General features: G+C 46.1%; 2 protein-coding genes across 2 annotated transcripts; one reads left to right on the plus strand and one right to left on the minus strand.

Annotated features, from left to right (window-relative positions):
* Positions 1-2,388: 2,388 nt before the first annotated feature.
* On the minus strand, positions 2,389-12,862 carry cirsr (corepressor of RBPJ and splicing regulator). Its single transcript, XM_030786476.1, has 10 exons — positions 12,712-12,862; positions 11,860-11,954; positions 11,587-11,660; positions 11,456-11,469; positions 11,098-11,150; positions 10,938-10,986; positions 8,328-8,445; positions 4,903-5,009; positions 3,780-3,865; positions 2,389-3,534 (listed from the first exon to the last, which is right to left on the minus strand). Exons 1-10 carry the CDS (start codon positions 12,781-12,783, stop codon positions 2,847-2,849), a joined length of 1,356 nt encoding a protein of 451 aa, XP_030642336.1. The 5' UTR covers positions 12,784-12,862; the 3' UTR covers positions 2,389-2,846.
* A 281-nt stretch (positions 12,863-13,143) lies between these two features.
* On the plus strand, positions 13,144-16,375 carry scrn3 (secernin 3). The gene is made up of 8 exons (XM_030786830.1): positions 13,144-13,214; positions 13,508-13,687; positions 13,794-13,975; positions 14,304-14,503; positions 14,610-14,822; positions 15,349-15,511; positions 15,695-15,875; positions 16,148-16,375. Exons 2-8 carry the CDS (start codon positions 13,532-13,534, stop codon positions 16,307-16,309), a joined length of 1,257 nt encoding a protein of 418 aa, XP_030642690.1. The 5' UTR covers positions 13,144-13,214; positions 13,508-13,531; the 3' UTR covers positions 16,310-16,375.
* Positions 16,376-17,081: the final 706 nt, after the last annotated feature.

Here is a 17,081-nt window from a genome sequence, read left to right on the forward strand (position 1 = left end):
AATGCTTTATTAAAGTCGCTCGCAGTTGGCAAATAAATGTAATACAGATATTTATTGAAAACTCTATAGTAAGTTTTTAAAAACGGTATTCTGATTTATGTTGTACTACTCATGTCTTAAAAATACAGAAAATGTATTATTTGTTCTTTTCAAATAGCAGCCGCGTAAATACGTCAAACTGTCTTTAAGGCTAATTCAGGATTTTACAGTGTATAATTCAAACCCTGTAACACGGAAATGAGAGTCATTTAGTCGCGAGGGCATTGACGAGCACACTTTGCAATTAAATGGCTGTATTAAGATTTACAAATGGGAGTTTACACGGACAAGATCTGGGTGTATTTAATTCTTTTGGTGCTGAAGGTGCCTGGGGTGGCGGACAGTAAGTGCTGTCAGTTATCGCTTTTGTTGCGCTTGCCTGGAATGCGCTCTTGCTGTGCGTTAGGCAGAAGTCATCTTTGTTTCCGAGATACAATAAAGAGAGATCAAAGCAGAGCGCCTGTCCGGCCTCGCGGGGCACACAATCAAAACGTGCAGCATCTCAGTGATCAAGGAAGTAATGCCGATGTCTCCGCAGCTCCCGGGTCAGCGCCCGTCCATCACGTCTGCGTGTCCTAAGGGAGTTTAGCTCTCTCCTCAATCTCGTTGAGGCCGTTTTTAGTCACAAACGCAAGATTAACAATCGTAAAATAATAACAATATCAGTAACAACAATAATAACAATAATTTTAAAAGCGGGTAAACGGTTCTTGTTAATGTATTCTGATTCTATTCTTCAATCTGAATTTTCAAAATGGGTTGCAAGCATGTTCAAAATATCAAATATAGCGTTTGGCCGTCTCATGTGTCATTGCCTCTTTGAAAGCGATGAAGAGATAGACGGTAGCCTACGCTGTCGGTGGGGCAATGACCGAATGCTAAGTGAGCTGTTTATTTTATTCACCAAAAAAAAGGCTTTACGGTAGCGGAGATGATGCCTTCTGGCTATTGATTGGTTTCACAGGCTAATTTGATTGCAATTAATTCGACTTCCAATACACCAGCGCCACCCACGGGTTAATTCAAATATGGCTAAATATTCATCGAATCGTGTTTAATGGAATATTTTGCCAATAGGTAATTTGTCTCATGATGCAATCCACCACATGGCGTTGAAAATGACGCGTCATAGAAAAAACAGCGATGAGGAATCGAAGTCAATAGGCGTAAATTAAATACAATGCGACTGATATTAGTCGCTCACTTTTTTGAAACACTCAGTTTAACTAACCTTAGATATCCGAGAAACAAATTAAACTGGCGCCCTACGCCTTAAACTACACTTAATCCTACCTAATATGCCCACATTAGCACATCTGAAACAATTAAACCGCTGTGTTACGGCAGATAATTGTCAAAAACGCGTTCAAACAGTGTATCGCATAGCCTACATGTATTTGACATTTTCAACTTACAGTAAAGATTGTTTTAAACAATATCTCTTCCGTCCGCCGTAGAAGTGAGCCTTTCTCTTTCGCAAAATGGAGAAACAGAAATACTGACTCTAAAATAATCAATGAATTTTACTGTTACTTCCACAAATGCGCATCCCTAGCCTACATAAAAAAAATTACCTCGACGGTCGAACTGCACTCTTTGTACACTGGATAAAACAAACAAATCATAGCCTATATGGGAGCGAAGGCCTACAAATCGTCTATGCGAAGGCAACACTCACTGATCATGACTAATACACGCTATTGGTTAAAAAAGATATCGCATTGACTTAACAATTTTAAAGTAGGCTACTATGCGCTATTTGCAAATTATATATATATATATATTTATATGTGTGTGTGTGTGTGTGTATATATATACATACACACATTTTTTTTAATAATAAAAAATATTATAACTACGCGTTGTAAACGTTTCACGCTGGTCCAGTTTTCATCTGATCAGGAGTCTTCCAAATACAGTCTCACGGAGTGCAAAGATTTGTGATGCTACAAATTACAGTTCGGTTCTACCTGTTTATTTATTTAGGCTATACCTAAAAATCTAAATCTAAAAAATAAAATAAAATAAAATAACATAGTAAAATAAAATAAAATAAATTAAGCATACTATTTACAACGTTACTTCGCGCAAGCTTTAAAAGAAAACTGTAGGATCTTCAAAATTCTCTACTAAACTCAGCGATGCAATGGGCTTACATGGCTGCTCACGACCCGTTTGTTCTTGTCACATCTCTGGAAAAGTCAAGACATAATTCAGTTCTGATGATTTCAAAACAGTAAATAGCTAAATAAATAACTAATCAATCTACAATAACATCAGGTTTATATCAAACCTATGAAATAATTTACGCTTCAGTTTCCATAGGTAACTTCGTTCTTTATATCGCATTCATGATCATTCTCAGTACGCAAAACATTGTTATTGTCACTGTGAAATGGAAAATTATCGTCACAGATATATTTAGAGAATGAAATGCCATATTTGTTATGACACATCTACATATACAAACAAATTAAACTGCTGTAGAACATAGCAAAACATTTCCAGTTTTCTGTCGTCCTCGAGCGAATCCCGCTCATTCCTCGTGTCCTTTCAGTTCGTGTCTTATAGTGCCCTCTACCGGAGACAGATGTTGTTATTTGGCGGGAATTTTAGTTGATAAAGAAGGACCTCGACAAACTATCCATACACACCTAACTTAAAGAAGTAAGACAGTAGTAATAGTAAGACAGAAGACTGAAATATGTCATTTGAATAAAGTGGCTTTCCTGAATGTGTCAGTGATATAAATGCATAACAAAGTTTAAAAAGACAAAGATCCAAAGACTGGCATGTTTCAACTGGCTTTACTCCCTTCTGTTTCCCCGTCTATCTCTGCTCCTGCTCCTGCTCCTCTCTTTTCCTCCCCTCCTTCCATCCCTGCTCCTACTCCTACTCCTGCTCCTCTCTTTTCCACGCCTCCCTCTGTCCCTGCTCCTGCTCCTGTCTTTTCCGATTCGTTCCCTCTCTCTGTCTCTGTCCGGACTCCTGTTCTTCTCCTTTCTCCGTTTGCCTCCGTCTGCGCTCTCACTCCTCTTCCTCTCTCTTTCCTCTCCCCTGCTCCTTTCTTTATCCCCCTCCTTCACGCCTCTTCTTCCCTCAGGGCTTGAGTTGTCCCTGTGGCCGGCGGTTCGACGCTGCCTCTCTCTGGTGTCCCGTCTGTGTTGACCCTGCTCGTGCCGCTGGCTTCTCTCCGTTCTGCCCTCTCCTGGCCGGGCGGGGCCGGAGGCCGCGCTGTCTGGGCGTCTGCTCTGAAACGTGTCTCTGCATCCGCCCTCGGCAGAGGAACCGCGACCACTGGACCAGGCCTCCCTCTTTCTTTTTCGCTCTTTCTTTTTGTAATCCTTGGTTTTATCGTCCGCGTCTGAGTCAGAGCTGCTGCTGTCAGAGGAGGAACTGTCGCGATGCGTCTGTTTTTTCTTCTGCTTCCGTTTGCTTTTCTTTTTTGACTTCTTGTTCTTCTTGTCTTTCTTCTTTTCCAGGCGATCAAGTTTTCTTTAAAATAAGAAACAAATGACAGAGGTAAATAAATAAATAAAGGAATAAATGATATGTTTGTTATGAGTTCTGTTTCTATGTCAGAACATTTTCAGCAATGAGAATGCACCACGGTTTACTCTAGAACAGACGCAGGTATTAAATCCACAGACAAATACCAGGGTTTACTCTAAAACAGACGCAGGTATTAAATCGCTATGCGTCCCAGAGCAGTGGTCATGTTTCATGTCTCAGTCTAATACCTGAGAAGCTTCTCTTTCTGTTTAGTGGTTAAAGATTTGAGGAACTCAACCTCAGGATCCTCCTCTTCCTCACTGGCTATATACTCCTGCAGCACAGAGAGAAAACAGGATAAAGAACACGCTGCCACTTATACGGACAGACAGACACACACACACACGCACACACACACACACACACACACGCACACACACACGCACACACACACGCACGCACGCACACACACGCGCGCACGCACGCACGCACACGCACACACACACACACACACACACACACACACACACACACACACACACACACACGCAAGGACAGACACACACACACATGCGCACGCGCACGCGCGCACACACACGCACGCACGCACACACACGCACGCACACACACGCACGCACACACACGCACACAAGGACAGACACACACAAACACGCGCACACGCACACGCACACACACACAGACAAAACTACAGTGCCAAACAGTAGTAAACAGTAAAACAGCCTGGGCAGAGTATTCTGCTGGGTAATATGTGATTTTGAGCATGTGTAGCACATAGTTATTAACATTGACTAAAAACCCATGGGCAGGCACACACACAGACACACAATACAAAGATATACAAAGACAGAACATTAACATACAGTAAAGCACATGCACAAACAAGCAGAGAGAGAGAGAGGGAGAGAGAGAGAGAGAGAGAGAGAGAGAGACAGACAGACAGACAGACAGACTTGTTGGGGTGCAGTGTGGCTTTTGAGAGGTGGATGGCAAAGACCCCACACAGATTGTTTCTCTGTGTAACTGTATAACAGTAGAGGCAGCCTCTTCTACTGGAACACAGCAAACACAGCCTCAGACAGACAAGTCTTCTGAAAGCACAGAATAAGCTCCACAAAAGCCAACATAGTGCGCGCGGTGCTAAAGTTCCTCTCATCAAATTACACCTCTTTACTAAACTTGTACTGACTCAGAGAAAAAAAGGGAAAAAAGCAGAGGAAGAAAAAAAAAGGCTTGGCACAGCGTTTCCGATAATTGAGCATTTTACGGCAATCACACACACTTTGAGATTCCGCCATGGATACCATTGGCTGTGTTTTTCCCCTCAGGAGAGGGAGGGAACCTGGAGATTACCTGCGATGGATCACAAACAGTGGCGTTTCTTCCAAGGACACACTTTTTCAGAGCAAACCCACTGTTCCGCATCTCTGCCATTAGCTCCGAGGGGTGCATCGACGGACCTGCGAACACAAAAATCACTCTCTCACTCTCCGCCATTGATGTGTGTCCACAGACGGCTCCGTCTCCGCAGCGGGAGGCCTGATGACCGGCTTTGTTAACAGAAAGAGACACCAAATCAACTCAGGCCTCTTCCGGCTGAGCAAATCATAACGTATTATCCAGGCAAAGCAGTGGTTTGGCGGGAATCAGAATACAGAATAATTGCATTTTTCTCATCTCTCAGGAGGGGTTCCCCATTCCCAACTCCAGCATCAGTGTGTGAAAGGCGCCGGACTCTCCCGGCTCAGTAAACACATCAGTCTACTCCTCTACTGCCTGACTGGTCTCCAGTCTACACATCAGTCTACTCCTCTACTGCCTGACTGGTCTCCAGTCTACACATCAGTCTACTCCTCTACTGCCTGACTGGTCTCCAGTCTACACATCAGTCTACTCCTCTACTGCCTGACTGGTCTCCAGTCTACACATCAGTCTACTCCTCTACTGCCTGACTGGTCTCCAGTCTACACATCAGTCTACTCCTCTACTGCCTGACTGGTCTATAGTCTACACACCAGTCTACTCCTCTACTGCCTGACTGGTCTCCAGTCTACACATCTAGTCTACTCCTCTACTTCCTGACTGGTCTCCAGTCTACACATCAGTCTACTCCTCTACTGCCTGACTGGTCTATAGTCTACACATCAGTCTACTCCTCTACTGCCTGACTGGTCTCCAGTCTACACATCAGTCTACTCCTCTACTGCCTGACTGGTCTCCAGTCTACACATCAGTCTACTCCTCTACTGCCTGACTGGTCTCCAGTCTACACATCAGTCTACTCCTCTACTGCCTGACTGGTCTCCAGTCTACACATCAGTCTACTCCTCTACTGCCTGACTGGTCTCCAGTCTACACATCAGTCTACTCCTCTACTGCCTGACTGGTCTCCAGTCTACACACCAGTCTACTCCTCTACTGCCTGACTGGTCTCCAGTCTACACATCAGTCTACTCCTCTACTGCCTGACTGGTCTCCAGTCTACACATCAGTCTACTCCTCTACTGCCTGACTGGTCTATAGTCTACACACCAGTCTACTCCTCTACTGCCTGACTGGTCTATAGTCTACACATCAGTCTACTCCTCTACTGCCTGACTGGTCTCCAGTCTACACATCAGTCTACTCCTCTACTGCCTGACTGGTCTATAGTCTACACATCAGTCTACTCCTCTACTGCCTGACTGGTCTCCAGTCTACACATCAGTCTACTCCTCTACTGCCTGACTGGTCTCCAGTCTACACATCAGTCTACTCCTCTACTGCCTGACTGGTCTCCAGTCTACACATCAGTCTACTCCTCTACTGCCTGACTGGTCTCCAGTCTACACATCAGTCTACTCCTCTACTGCCTGACTGGTCTCCAGTCTACACATCAGTCTACTCCTCTACTGCCTGACTGGTCTATAGTCTACACACCAGTCTACTCCTCTACTGCCTGACTGGTCTCCAGTCTACACACTAGTCTACTCCTCTACTGCCTGACTGGTCTCCAGTCTACACATCAGTCTACTCCTCTACTGCCTGACTGGTCTCCAGTCTACACATCAGTCTACTCCTCTACTGCCTGACTGGTCTCCAGTCTACACATCAGTCTACTCCTCTACTGCCTGACTGGTCTCCAGTCTACACATCAGTCTACTCCTCTACTGCCTGACTGGTCACAAGTCTACACACCAGTCTACTCCTCTACTGCCTGACTGGTCTCCAGTCTACACATCAGTCTACTCCTCTACTGCCTGACTGGTCTCCAGTCTACACATCAGTCTACTCCTCTACTGCCTGACTGGTCTCCAGTCTACACACCAGTCTACTCCTCTACTGCCTGACTGGTCTCCAGTCTACACACCAGTCTACTCCTCTACTGCCTGACTGGTCTCCAGTCTACACACCAGTCTACTCCTCTACTGCCTGACTGGTCTCCTGTCTACTCCTCTACTGCCTGACTGGTCTCCAGTCTACTCCTCTACTGCCTGACTGGTCTCCAGTCTACACACTAGTCTACTCCTCTACTGCCTGACTGGTCTATAGTCTACACATCAGTCTACTCCTCTACTGCCTGACTGGTCTATAGTCTACACACCAGTCTACTCCTCTACTGCCTGACTGGTCTCCAGTCTACACACCAGTCTACTCCTCTACTGCCTGACTGGTCTCCAGTCTACACACCAGTCTACTCCTCTACTGCCTGACTGGTCTCCAGTCTACACACCAGTCTACTCCTCTACTGCCTGACTGGTCTCCTGTCTACTCCTCTACTGCCTGACTGGTCTCCAGTCTACTCCTCTACTGCCTGACTGGTCTCCAGTCTACTCCTCTACTGCCTGACTGGTCTCCAGTCTACACATCAGTCTACTCCTCTACTGCCTGACTGGTCTATAGTCTACTCCTCTACTGCCTGACTGGTCTCCAGTCTACTCCTCTACTGCCTGACTGGTCTCCAGTCTACTCCTCTACTGCCTGACTGGTCTCCAGTCTACTCCTCTACTGCCTGACTGGTCTCCAGTCTACTCCTCTACTGCCTGACTGGTCTCCAGTCTACTCCTCTACTGCCTGACTGGTCTCCAGTCTAGAGGAGCTCACACTGACAGGAGAGCACTCACACACACAAACACACACTCACACAAACACAAACTCTCTCTCTCTCACACACACACGCACACACTCACACTCACAGTCACAGTCACAGTCACAAACACCCAAAAGTCTTCAGTGACTTGAATGAGTGAAATGAATTATGAACTGATACAGCACGTTTTCAGATGATTACTACAGGATGTCGTGTTAAATCAATGCTATCTAACTAACATAAATGTAGAGCAGGCGACATAGAGAATAGCTATTTTAGGAAGAGGAACATCATTTTTAAAGCGAGTGTGAGAATGAAACCTGTGAAATCTGATTCAGTTTCTTAAGCAGGTTTAAAAAGTAGGCTTTTACCCATGCATTTCCCAAATTCACTCTGAAATGAAATGTCGCCACCTAGAGGAGCTCATTATATTTCATTACGTTCTGCCCTCAGTCTCACCAACACCATACACTGGCTCTTGGCAAATGAACACAAGTTGACCCATCTGTCATGTAAAAGCGAACTGGAGGCAGGCACACTAAAAATAGGCAATTTTTAACTGATATTCTATACACCAATATTATCCTGCCCCTGACCTTACCAAACCTGTAAGGATATGCATAAAAATGACTTTGAACGAATAATTTTCCACACTGTTCCATAACCAGTTTTCCTCTGTAATCTAATAGAGGTGTATGATGTGACATACCTGCTTCCTCACTGGCCACTGAGCTGGCGTTGATCCCAGACAGACCGAAAAGAGGACACTCCCTGTCCGTGTTCACATGACCCCATTTATGGCATTTTATACACCGCACATTCCGCACCTGCAAAAAAACCCCCAACCAACTCAGGCCTCTGCACGGTCAGTCAGATCACTCACACCAGACACTGGCAGCTCCAAAGGACATCAAGTACGTCACACCAAAATGCACTGCAGTATTCTGGAAACATCTCATAGGGAAATATGAGATTTTACTGTAAATACAGAGGGTTTGTTTTCTAATACACTTTTAGCTACGTCCACGGTCTCTAGGTCTACGGTCTCTAGGTCTACGGTCTCTGTGTCTACGGTCTCCATGTCTACGGTCTCTACGTCTACGGTCTCTACGTCTACGGTCTCTACGTCTACGGTCTCTGTGTCTACGGTCTCTGTGTCTACGGTCTCCATGTCTACGGTCTCTAGGTCTACGGTCTCTGTGTCTACGGTCTCCATGTCTACGGTCTCTGTGTCTACGGTCTCTAGGTCTACGGTCTCCATGTCTACGGTCTCTGTGTCTACGGTCTCCATGTCTACGGTCTCTGTGTCTACGGTCTCCATGTCTACGGTCTCTGTGTCTACGGTCTCCGTGTCTACGGTCTCTGTGTCTACGGTCTCTGTGTCTACGGTCTCTATGTCTACGGTCTCTGTGTCTACGGTCTCTGTGTCTACGGTCTCTATGTCTACGGTCTCTGTGTCTACGGTCTCTATGTCTACGGTCTCTGTGTCTACGGTCTCTGTGTCTACGGTCTCTGCCTCTAAGGTCTCTGTGTCTACGGTCTCTGTGTCTACGGTCTCTAGGTCTACGGTCTCCGTGTCTACGGTCTCTGTGTCTACGGTCTCTGTGTCTACGGTCTCTGTGTCTACGGTCTCTAAGTCTACGGTCTCTGTGTCTACGGTCTCCATGTCTACGGTCTCTATGTCTACGGTCTCCGTGTCTACGGTCTCTAGGTCTACGGTCTCCGTGTCTACGGTCTCTGTGTCTACGGTCTCTAGGTCTACGGTCTCTGTGTCTACGGTCTCTAAGTCTACGGTCTCTGTGTCTACGGTCTCTAAGTCTACGGTCTCTAGGTCTACGGTCTCCGTGTCTACGGTCTCCGTGTCTACGGTCTCTGTGTCTACGGTCTCTATGTCTACGGTCTCTATGTCTACGGTCTCTGCCTCTACGGTCTCTGTGTCTACGGTCTCTATGTCTACGGTCTCTAAGTCTACGGTCTCTAGGTCTACGGTCTCTAAGTCTACGGTCTCTATGTCTACGGTCTCTAAGTCTACGGTCTCTAGGTCTACGGTCTCTGTGTCTACGGTCTCTAAGTCTACGGTCTCTGTGTCTACGGTCTCTGTGTCTACGGTCTCCATGTCTACGGTCTCTATGTCTACGGTCTCTATGTCTACGGTCTCCATGTCTACGGTCTCTGTGTCTACGGTCTCTGTGTCTACGGTCTCTGTGTCTACGGTCTCTAAGTCTACGGTCTCTGTGTCTACGGTCTCTGTGTCTACGGTCTCTATGTCTACGGTCTCCATGTCTACGGTCTCTATGTCTACGGTCTCTATGTCTACGGTCTCTGCCTCTACGGTCTCTGTGTCTACGGTCTCTAAGTCTACGGTCTCTGTGTCTACGGTCTCTGTGTCTACGGTCTCTATGTCTACGGTCTCCATGTCTACGGTCTCTATGTCTACGGTCTCCATGTCTACGGTCTCTATGTCTACGGTCTCCATGTCTACGGTCTCTGTGTCTACGGTCTCTATGTCTACGGTCTCCGTGTCTACGGTCTCCGTGTCTACGGTCTCTGTGTCTACGGTCTCTAGGTCTACGGTCTCTATGTCTACGGTCTCTATGTCTACGGTCTCTGCCTCTACGGTCTCTGTGTCTACGGTCTCTATGTCTACGGTCTCTAAGTCTACGGTCTCTATGTCTACGGTCTCCGTGTCTACGGTCTCTGTGTCTACGGTCTCTAGGTCTACGGTCTCTGTGTCTACGGTCTCTATGTCTACGGTCTCTATGTCTACGGTCTCTAAGTCTACGGTCTCTAGGTCTACGGTCTCCGTGTCTACGGTCTCTGTGTCTACGGTCTCTAGGTCTACGGTCTCTGTGTCTACGGTCTCTATGTCTACGGTCTCTATGTCTACGGTCTCTAAGTCTACGGTCTCTATGTCTACGGTCTCTATGTCTACGGTCTCTGTGTCTACGGTCTCTATGTCTACGGTCTCCGTGTCTACGGTCTCCGTGTCTACGGTCTCTAGGTCTACGGTCTCTAGGTCTACGGTCTCTAAGTCTACGGTCTCTATGTCTACGGTCTCTATGTCTACGGTCTTCGCCTCTACGGTCTCTGCCTCTACGGTCTGACTAATCTCTTCTCCACTCTTCACCAAGGCCTCATGTTGTCTAACAAAACTTTTCCTGTCTCATAAGAGGAATAAACAGGGTTCTTGATTTCCAGGGGGTTTGTCTTTGATTCCAAGTCATACAAAACTGTCCCAGTCAGAGAGAATATCTTACCATCATATAACATCATTTCATACACACTGAAAACAAAAAAACTACAGAATGAACAAACAAACCTGGATCCCAAAAGGCTGGTCTCTGATGTTCATGTCATCTTTGGCATACCTGAGAAAATGGAAAAAATAACGTCACTCCAAATCCACCTTTAAACACAGACCACACTAAATAAACAATAAACACCAAAAGCTAAAATCAATAAACAGTAAAAGGTCTCACTTTTCACGAGGAGCAACTTTCTGCCATTCAAACTTGTAATCAGCTTCTCCTTCCTGGTGGGAAAAATGACATGAACAGACAGGCAAAGATCAGTACAGCTGGTCCTGCCCTCTCAGACACATTCTAATAAACCAACAACTAATGAGCTATTTATTCTCTCCGTTTGGTGCTGGTTCCTGTGGATGTTTTAAACGCTTGTGCTCTAATGAAATGACACTTTTCTGTTGAGAAGTGTTCTTGTCTGTGATCACTACGAGCCAGTCTGTGTGCTCTGCGGCACTGAAAAACAAAAACAGTCGATAGGTTTCACTATGTAAAGCTTCTCTGTAAAAACAGATCCACCTTTAGGATGGCTTACCTCCATTTTTTCCTCTTCAGAGTGTCAGTTGGTTCATGGAGGAAGGCAGATAAAAAAAAAAAAAATGTTGAGTTGAAAAGAGGTTTGTGTGAATGGTAAACTGCTTTGATGGGGTTAAGGCGCGTGCTTACCTTTAGACGCCCCGGGTGGCGCTTCATACATGAAATTGAGGCCGTTCTTCACGCGGTCATCTCCCATCAGCAGCCTATCACAGAGAGGACGGTCATGTGACAGAGCGATTCACAGACAGGACAGTGTATAGCTTGCGTCCTAACCCACGGGCTGCTTAAAGCCACGCCGACACAAAGAACCACCACAATCAATCATCTAGCAATAAAACCACTTCTCTGAGAAAAGAAATACCCTCACGGCCAGACAGGCTTGAAACGCTCTGTGAATCTGACCTGTTGTTGTAGGTCTCCTGCTCTTTCAGGTAGGCCTGCATCAGGTCCTCCTGCTTTTTCTTCTCGAAGTTCAGTTTCTGCTCCGCTATCCATACCTGCAGAACAACGCCGTGCAGACACGTTTAAGAGTTCAGAAACGAACTCTCACACGGGCATAATCAGTGTCGACAGACAGAGGAGAAGAACTACTCGTCAGGGCTTAGGATCACCATATATTATACAATACAGTTCAAAGCCCAGGCATGGATATTCTAATGAGCGTGTGCACTTCATGTGTGCTCAGCATATGCTGGACAAGTATGTAAACCAATCCAGATATTAGAACTGACTGTGTTCAAGTCCGCGTAAGACCAGGTATCCCAAAGTGAGAGTTACACTACGGCACCGTTGATGCATGGGGACTAGATCGTGAGGATCTCTGGGGCTAATATTTACTGATCCGCGGGGGGAGTTTGGGAAAGCTAAGGGTTATCGTTAAAAAGGGTATGAAATGAGAGGCCATGAAGGACAATCTACGACCTTTGATGCCCCAGTAACAACCAAGTAATGGCATACCTCTCTAGCTATGACAAACTAAGGATATATTTTACAGAGCACGACTACACTTCAAGGAAGTATCGTTTCAGGTCTGCGAGACAACAGGACAAACAGTACGTAGTCAGCTACATGGCAAACTTGGTTTACTTAAACAATTTGGTAATTAAGTTAAGGGATCATTTCACAAAGACACAAAACAGAACCTCTGGTGATCCCAAAAACAGTTTGGCTGATTTCTGTAACCGCTAAATCTTGAAATCTCGTGAGTACTTTAGACCAAGCGCATTCTGGCCTGTAAGATTCAGACACACCTACCTTCTTGATATTTGATTTTGACGCAGGATGAAAATCCTTCTTACACATAAAATTAGCGAAAGACTTCCCCATGCCTGAATGTCAGTCCAGAAACTGTCTCATACAGCGATTTGTGCCTTAAACACCCAAAAACGCAGCTAGCCTGCCTAGCTAGCCCGCTGACGTTTAAAGTTATTTATCCGGGTTACCGTGGCAGATCTTGACCCTTGAGCAGCTGGGCGACTTCTAACAACCAAATCTGCGCAGTCATGACGCAGATCACTGATCCCTATACAAGAATAGTCAAAGATAGTCAGATAAGCATTACATTGCAGCTGGGTCATCCTACTATTTCTTAATCTGACGTAGTGCGAGCGCCGCAGTATTAACTAGGCAAAGTCTGTAGGTAATGTTTGGGTTTATCATCGAAACTGACCGAGAAAGGAAACAGAAAGTGGGCCAAACGTTTTCCTTAGGACTATTCAGCGCGCAGTCCTAATAACAGACCAAGGATAACTGTCGAGGTATTTACTGTTTTATCGTCATATTCATAGCAGAGGTAAAAAATGTTTTCTTAATGGTCCTTGCGAATGCTAGTGTAACTGCTGACTGGTGTGACATTTAACATTTATGCGGTTATGAGTGATACCCTGCGACCTATTCCACTGCGCTGGACTATTTTAACAGTTATTAAAATAATCGACTGATGAAAACAGTCTAGGAATCTTGTCACTGATCTTAGACATTTTAATGGATTATCTGACATTGTTGAATTCATTTTAAGACAGTCTTCATTGACTTTTTTTTTTTTCTCCAGACGTGTACCCCTCTGTTTGCCAAAATGTATCCGTCGTCCTGCGACACGTTCGTTGCACTGCCTCCGTCCACGAAAGGCCAGCATGTGGTTTTCGGGAAGAATTCTGACAGACCGTGTGATGAAGTGCAGGAGGTTGTCTACTTCCCCGCGAAAGACTACAGCGCAGGGGAGAAAGTGGAGGTACCTCCGTTCAATAGTAAATCATACCAAATCCGTCGTGTATCGGAGTATAAAATCACGCTGATGTGGTTTGCCCCGCTAATTTTCTCCCTCTCCCCCTCAACAGTGCACATACATTGAGATTGAACAGGCACTTCATACCTACGCCGTGGTCTTGAGCAGACCAGCTTGGCTGTGGGGCGCGGAGATGGGAGCGAACGAGCATCAGGTCTGCATCGGGAACGAGGCGGTGTGGGGCAGGATGAGTGTGGATGGCGAGGAGGCGCTGCTGGGCATGGATCTAGTCAGGTCATTGTCTTATTTGAACTGTCCATGACCGTCGGGACATAGTAACGGACAAGAAGACATTCTAAACCTTTTAAAGGACACAGTGGCCTCAAAGGGACCTACTTTTACCCTAAAGTCAATGAAACCAGGCCTTTATTTGGTTCCCAAGGCTGCACAGAACACATCATGACATTATTGTCCTTGTCCCTCCTTAACTATCAGAGGTGTCGTGTCTTGTGTTGAACGATAATAACTAGATCTCACTGAGCATTTTTAAGTAGCCCCGGGGCATGTGTCACGCTGGTGTGTGTTAATGGAGTGGTTTGATATTTGTGTGCCCTGCACTCAGGCTTGGGCTGGAGAGAGCTGACTCGGCCCGGGACGCCCTGGATGTGATTGTGGAGCTGTTGGAGAGATACGGACAAGGTGGGAACTGCATGGAGGACACGTGTGGCTTCACCTATCACAACAGCTTCCTCATCTCAGACAGGACCGAGGCCTGGGTACTGGAGACAGCTGGGAAATACTGGGCTGCTGAAAGAGTAACCAGTAAGCACATCAGCATCATCGGTTTCTAGAACCATCTACGCTCTCCTTTAATTTGAATGGATTTGGACACTGCCATCTGTCTGACTTTGTCTTTGGTTATGCATAGGTGGACATAGGAACATATCCAATCAGTACTCCATCACAACCCAGATTGATAAGGAACACCCACAGATGAGAGAGTACGCCAAGACCCAGGGCTGGTGGGATGGACAGGCTCCGTTCAGCTTTGCCGAGGTCTACTCTTTCATGACCACTGCCAGAATAGAAGACTCTAACAGCCGCTACTGCCAGGGACAAAAACTCCTGAAGAAAAGTGACGGTGAGTGGGACTGTGTTGAAGTCAGAGGTTTGCAGTGTGTGTTAGGCTCATCTGCAGTCCTCACTGTGACATCACAGAGTGCCCTTACATGAGGTAGAACCCTATTGGTCCTATTCAACCCAGTAAGCCACACCTCTTGTTTAGCCCCGCCCAGCCAGGTCTGAGATGCCAGTTTGATTTGAAATGGAAAAAAAGGGGGGCGGACGATGGGTGTTCTGCTCTCTGTAATGTGAGTCCGTGTGGTTATGCATGTCGTATACACCCTGTGGTCTACCCTGGGTCTAACATTCAGGCCCAGCTCAGTACTTTGGCCCTCTCTCATTTTCTGTCTCATTGGCTGGATCATTAGGCTTTGGTTTTTCAGAGTCAAAATACGAGCAGTAAGTATCACTGGCATGTCACAGGCTGGCATAAAGCTAATCTGTGGTGGAAGTGGCAGTTCAGGCCCAGTGGCGGATACTGGGACGTGAAGTCATTGGGGCGCCTTTGAGGTGCGTTGGTGGTGACGATGGCTTTTCTCGTGCAGGTCACATCACAGCAGAGAGCATGATGGGCATTCTGAGAGATAAGGAGAGTGGCATTAACATGGAGGGCATGTTTATGACCACTGGCAGCATGGTGTCAGTCGTTCCTCTGGATCCGTCTTTACCTGGAGTGCACTACTTCACCGCCACGCCCGACCCAGACAGGTACAGCGCCTAGACCCGACCCAAACTCCCAAACTCATTCCTCATTCAGCGCTGAACTGTTCTCTCATAGCATGGAGCGCTACACAGGCACCCTGTGTCAGCCTTTATCTGAAAACTCCAGTACTGTAAGGACTTGTCCAGGATCAGGGAGTAGACGTGTTGTTGTTGTTGTTTTTCTGTCAGGTCTGTTTTCAAGCCCTTTGTGTTTGTGATGGACATAAGCCAGCTGAAGCACACGTGTTCGCCCTGTTACGGGGAAAACGACCCGGTGAAGAAGAAGCCGCGTTTCCAGAGCAAGCCGGACCGCAAACACCCGCTCTTCACGAAGCACAGCGTGGCAGCCGCCATCATCGACAGCACCAGGGTATGGTACTCAAGGTCATGTGAATGTCAGATAATCACATATGTGAGATCATTTATCTGTCAGATTAAGTGATAAGATGACAGGAACTGGGAAAGATAACAATTCTCCTACATAACTGGGGAATTTAGTGACATAGTTTCTTTCTCCAAAAGACTGACGGCCTTATATTGATTGACTACATGCGGATGGATGTTTAGTAAGGTAAAGGTGAAAGGTTAGGGTCAGAGGTCACATCCTGATCTGATGAGCTGTCGCTGCCTCTTTGCCCACAGGAGAGAGGAGAGAAGATTGTGACGAGAATGCGGCAGTTGGAGAAAGAGAAGATGGAGAAGATGGAGAGATATCTGAGTAAAGGTGTGGAGGACAGCACTGAGCTGGTTCATCTGTTTTCAGACACCACGAAGGAGGAACTTGAGATTTACAGCCGTGTCTGACGCCATCACTCAGTCAAAACCCCCAGTTATACACTAACCCAACTAACCCAGTGTCACCATCAAAAATAACCCAAAAAACCCAATGGCCTTTTCCTTTGGTCTTAAGCTTTTCCTGAGAACAGAGCACCAGAACAGGTCATTTGAATCTAAACCTGTGACAGGCAGTGAAACTGTAAATCAGGTAGTGTTAAAACATTACCGTGTGATAGTAAATGTTGAACTTGGACATGGTTGTATTGGTGTGACTGAAGCATGTTTGTTGATGTGTGATCCCAGACTGAGGAGAGTGTGAGAGCAGGTCCAGTGTGAAATGAGTTCTAACCCGGAACAATATCAGTGTCGCAATGTCACTGGAGTCTACCCACCATGACTCAGACAAAGTGATGGGCATATATACATGCACTGGGTTCACGTCACTGTGAGAGTGTGTGTGTGTGCGTGTGTGTGTGCGTAAGATAAATTGTATGGGTTTGTCTTGTTGGGTCTTACAGCACATTCATTTCTCAGAAAATTGACAAAAGCGAAAAGAAAAACAAACTTTTCATGAACAGAACACTCATATACACACACACACACACATGCACACACAGTTTGTCTGATTTATGTTTAATAGCAGAGAACACACACACACACTCATCTGATCCCTGTTAAATGAATGAGTGAATTGTAATCTGTTTGAGGAGTCTGAGTAGAATGTGTGCTGATGTGTTTGTAATAAACACATATATGATCCACTCAGAAATGTCTGGGAGAGCAGTTTATTTACACTGAG

The sequence above is a fragment of the Chanos chanos genome, chromosome 10, assembly GCF_902362185.1.
Source record: "Chanos chanos chromosome 10, fChaCha1.1, whole genome shotgun sequence".
Lineage (NCBI taxonomy): Eukaryota > Metazoa > Chordata > Actinopteri > Gonorynchiformes > Chanidae > Chanos > Chanos chanos.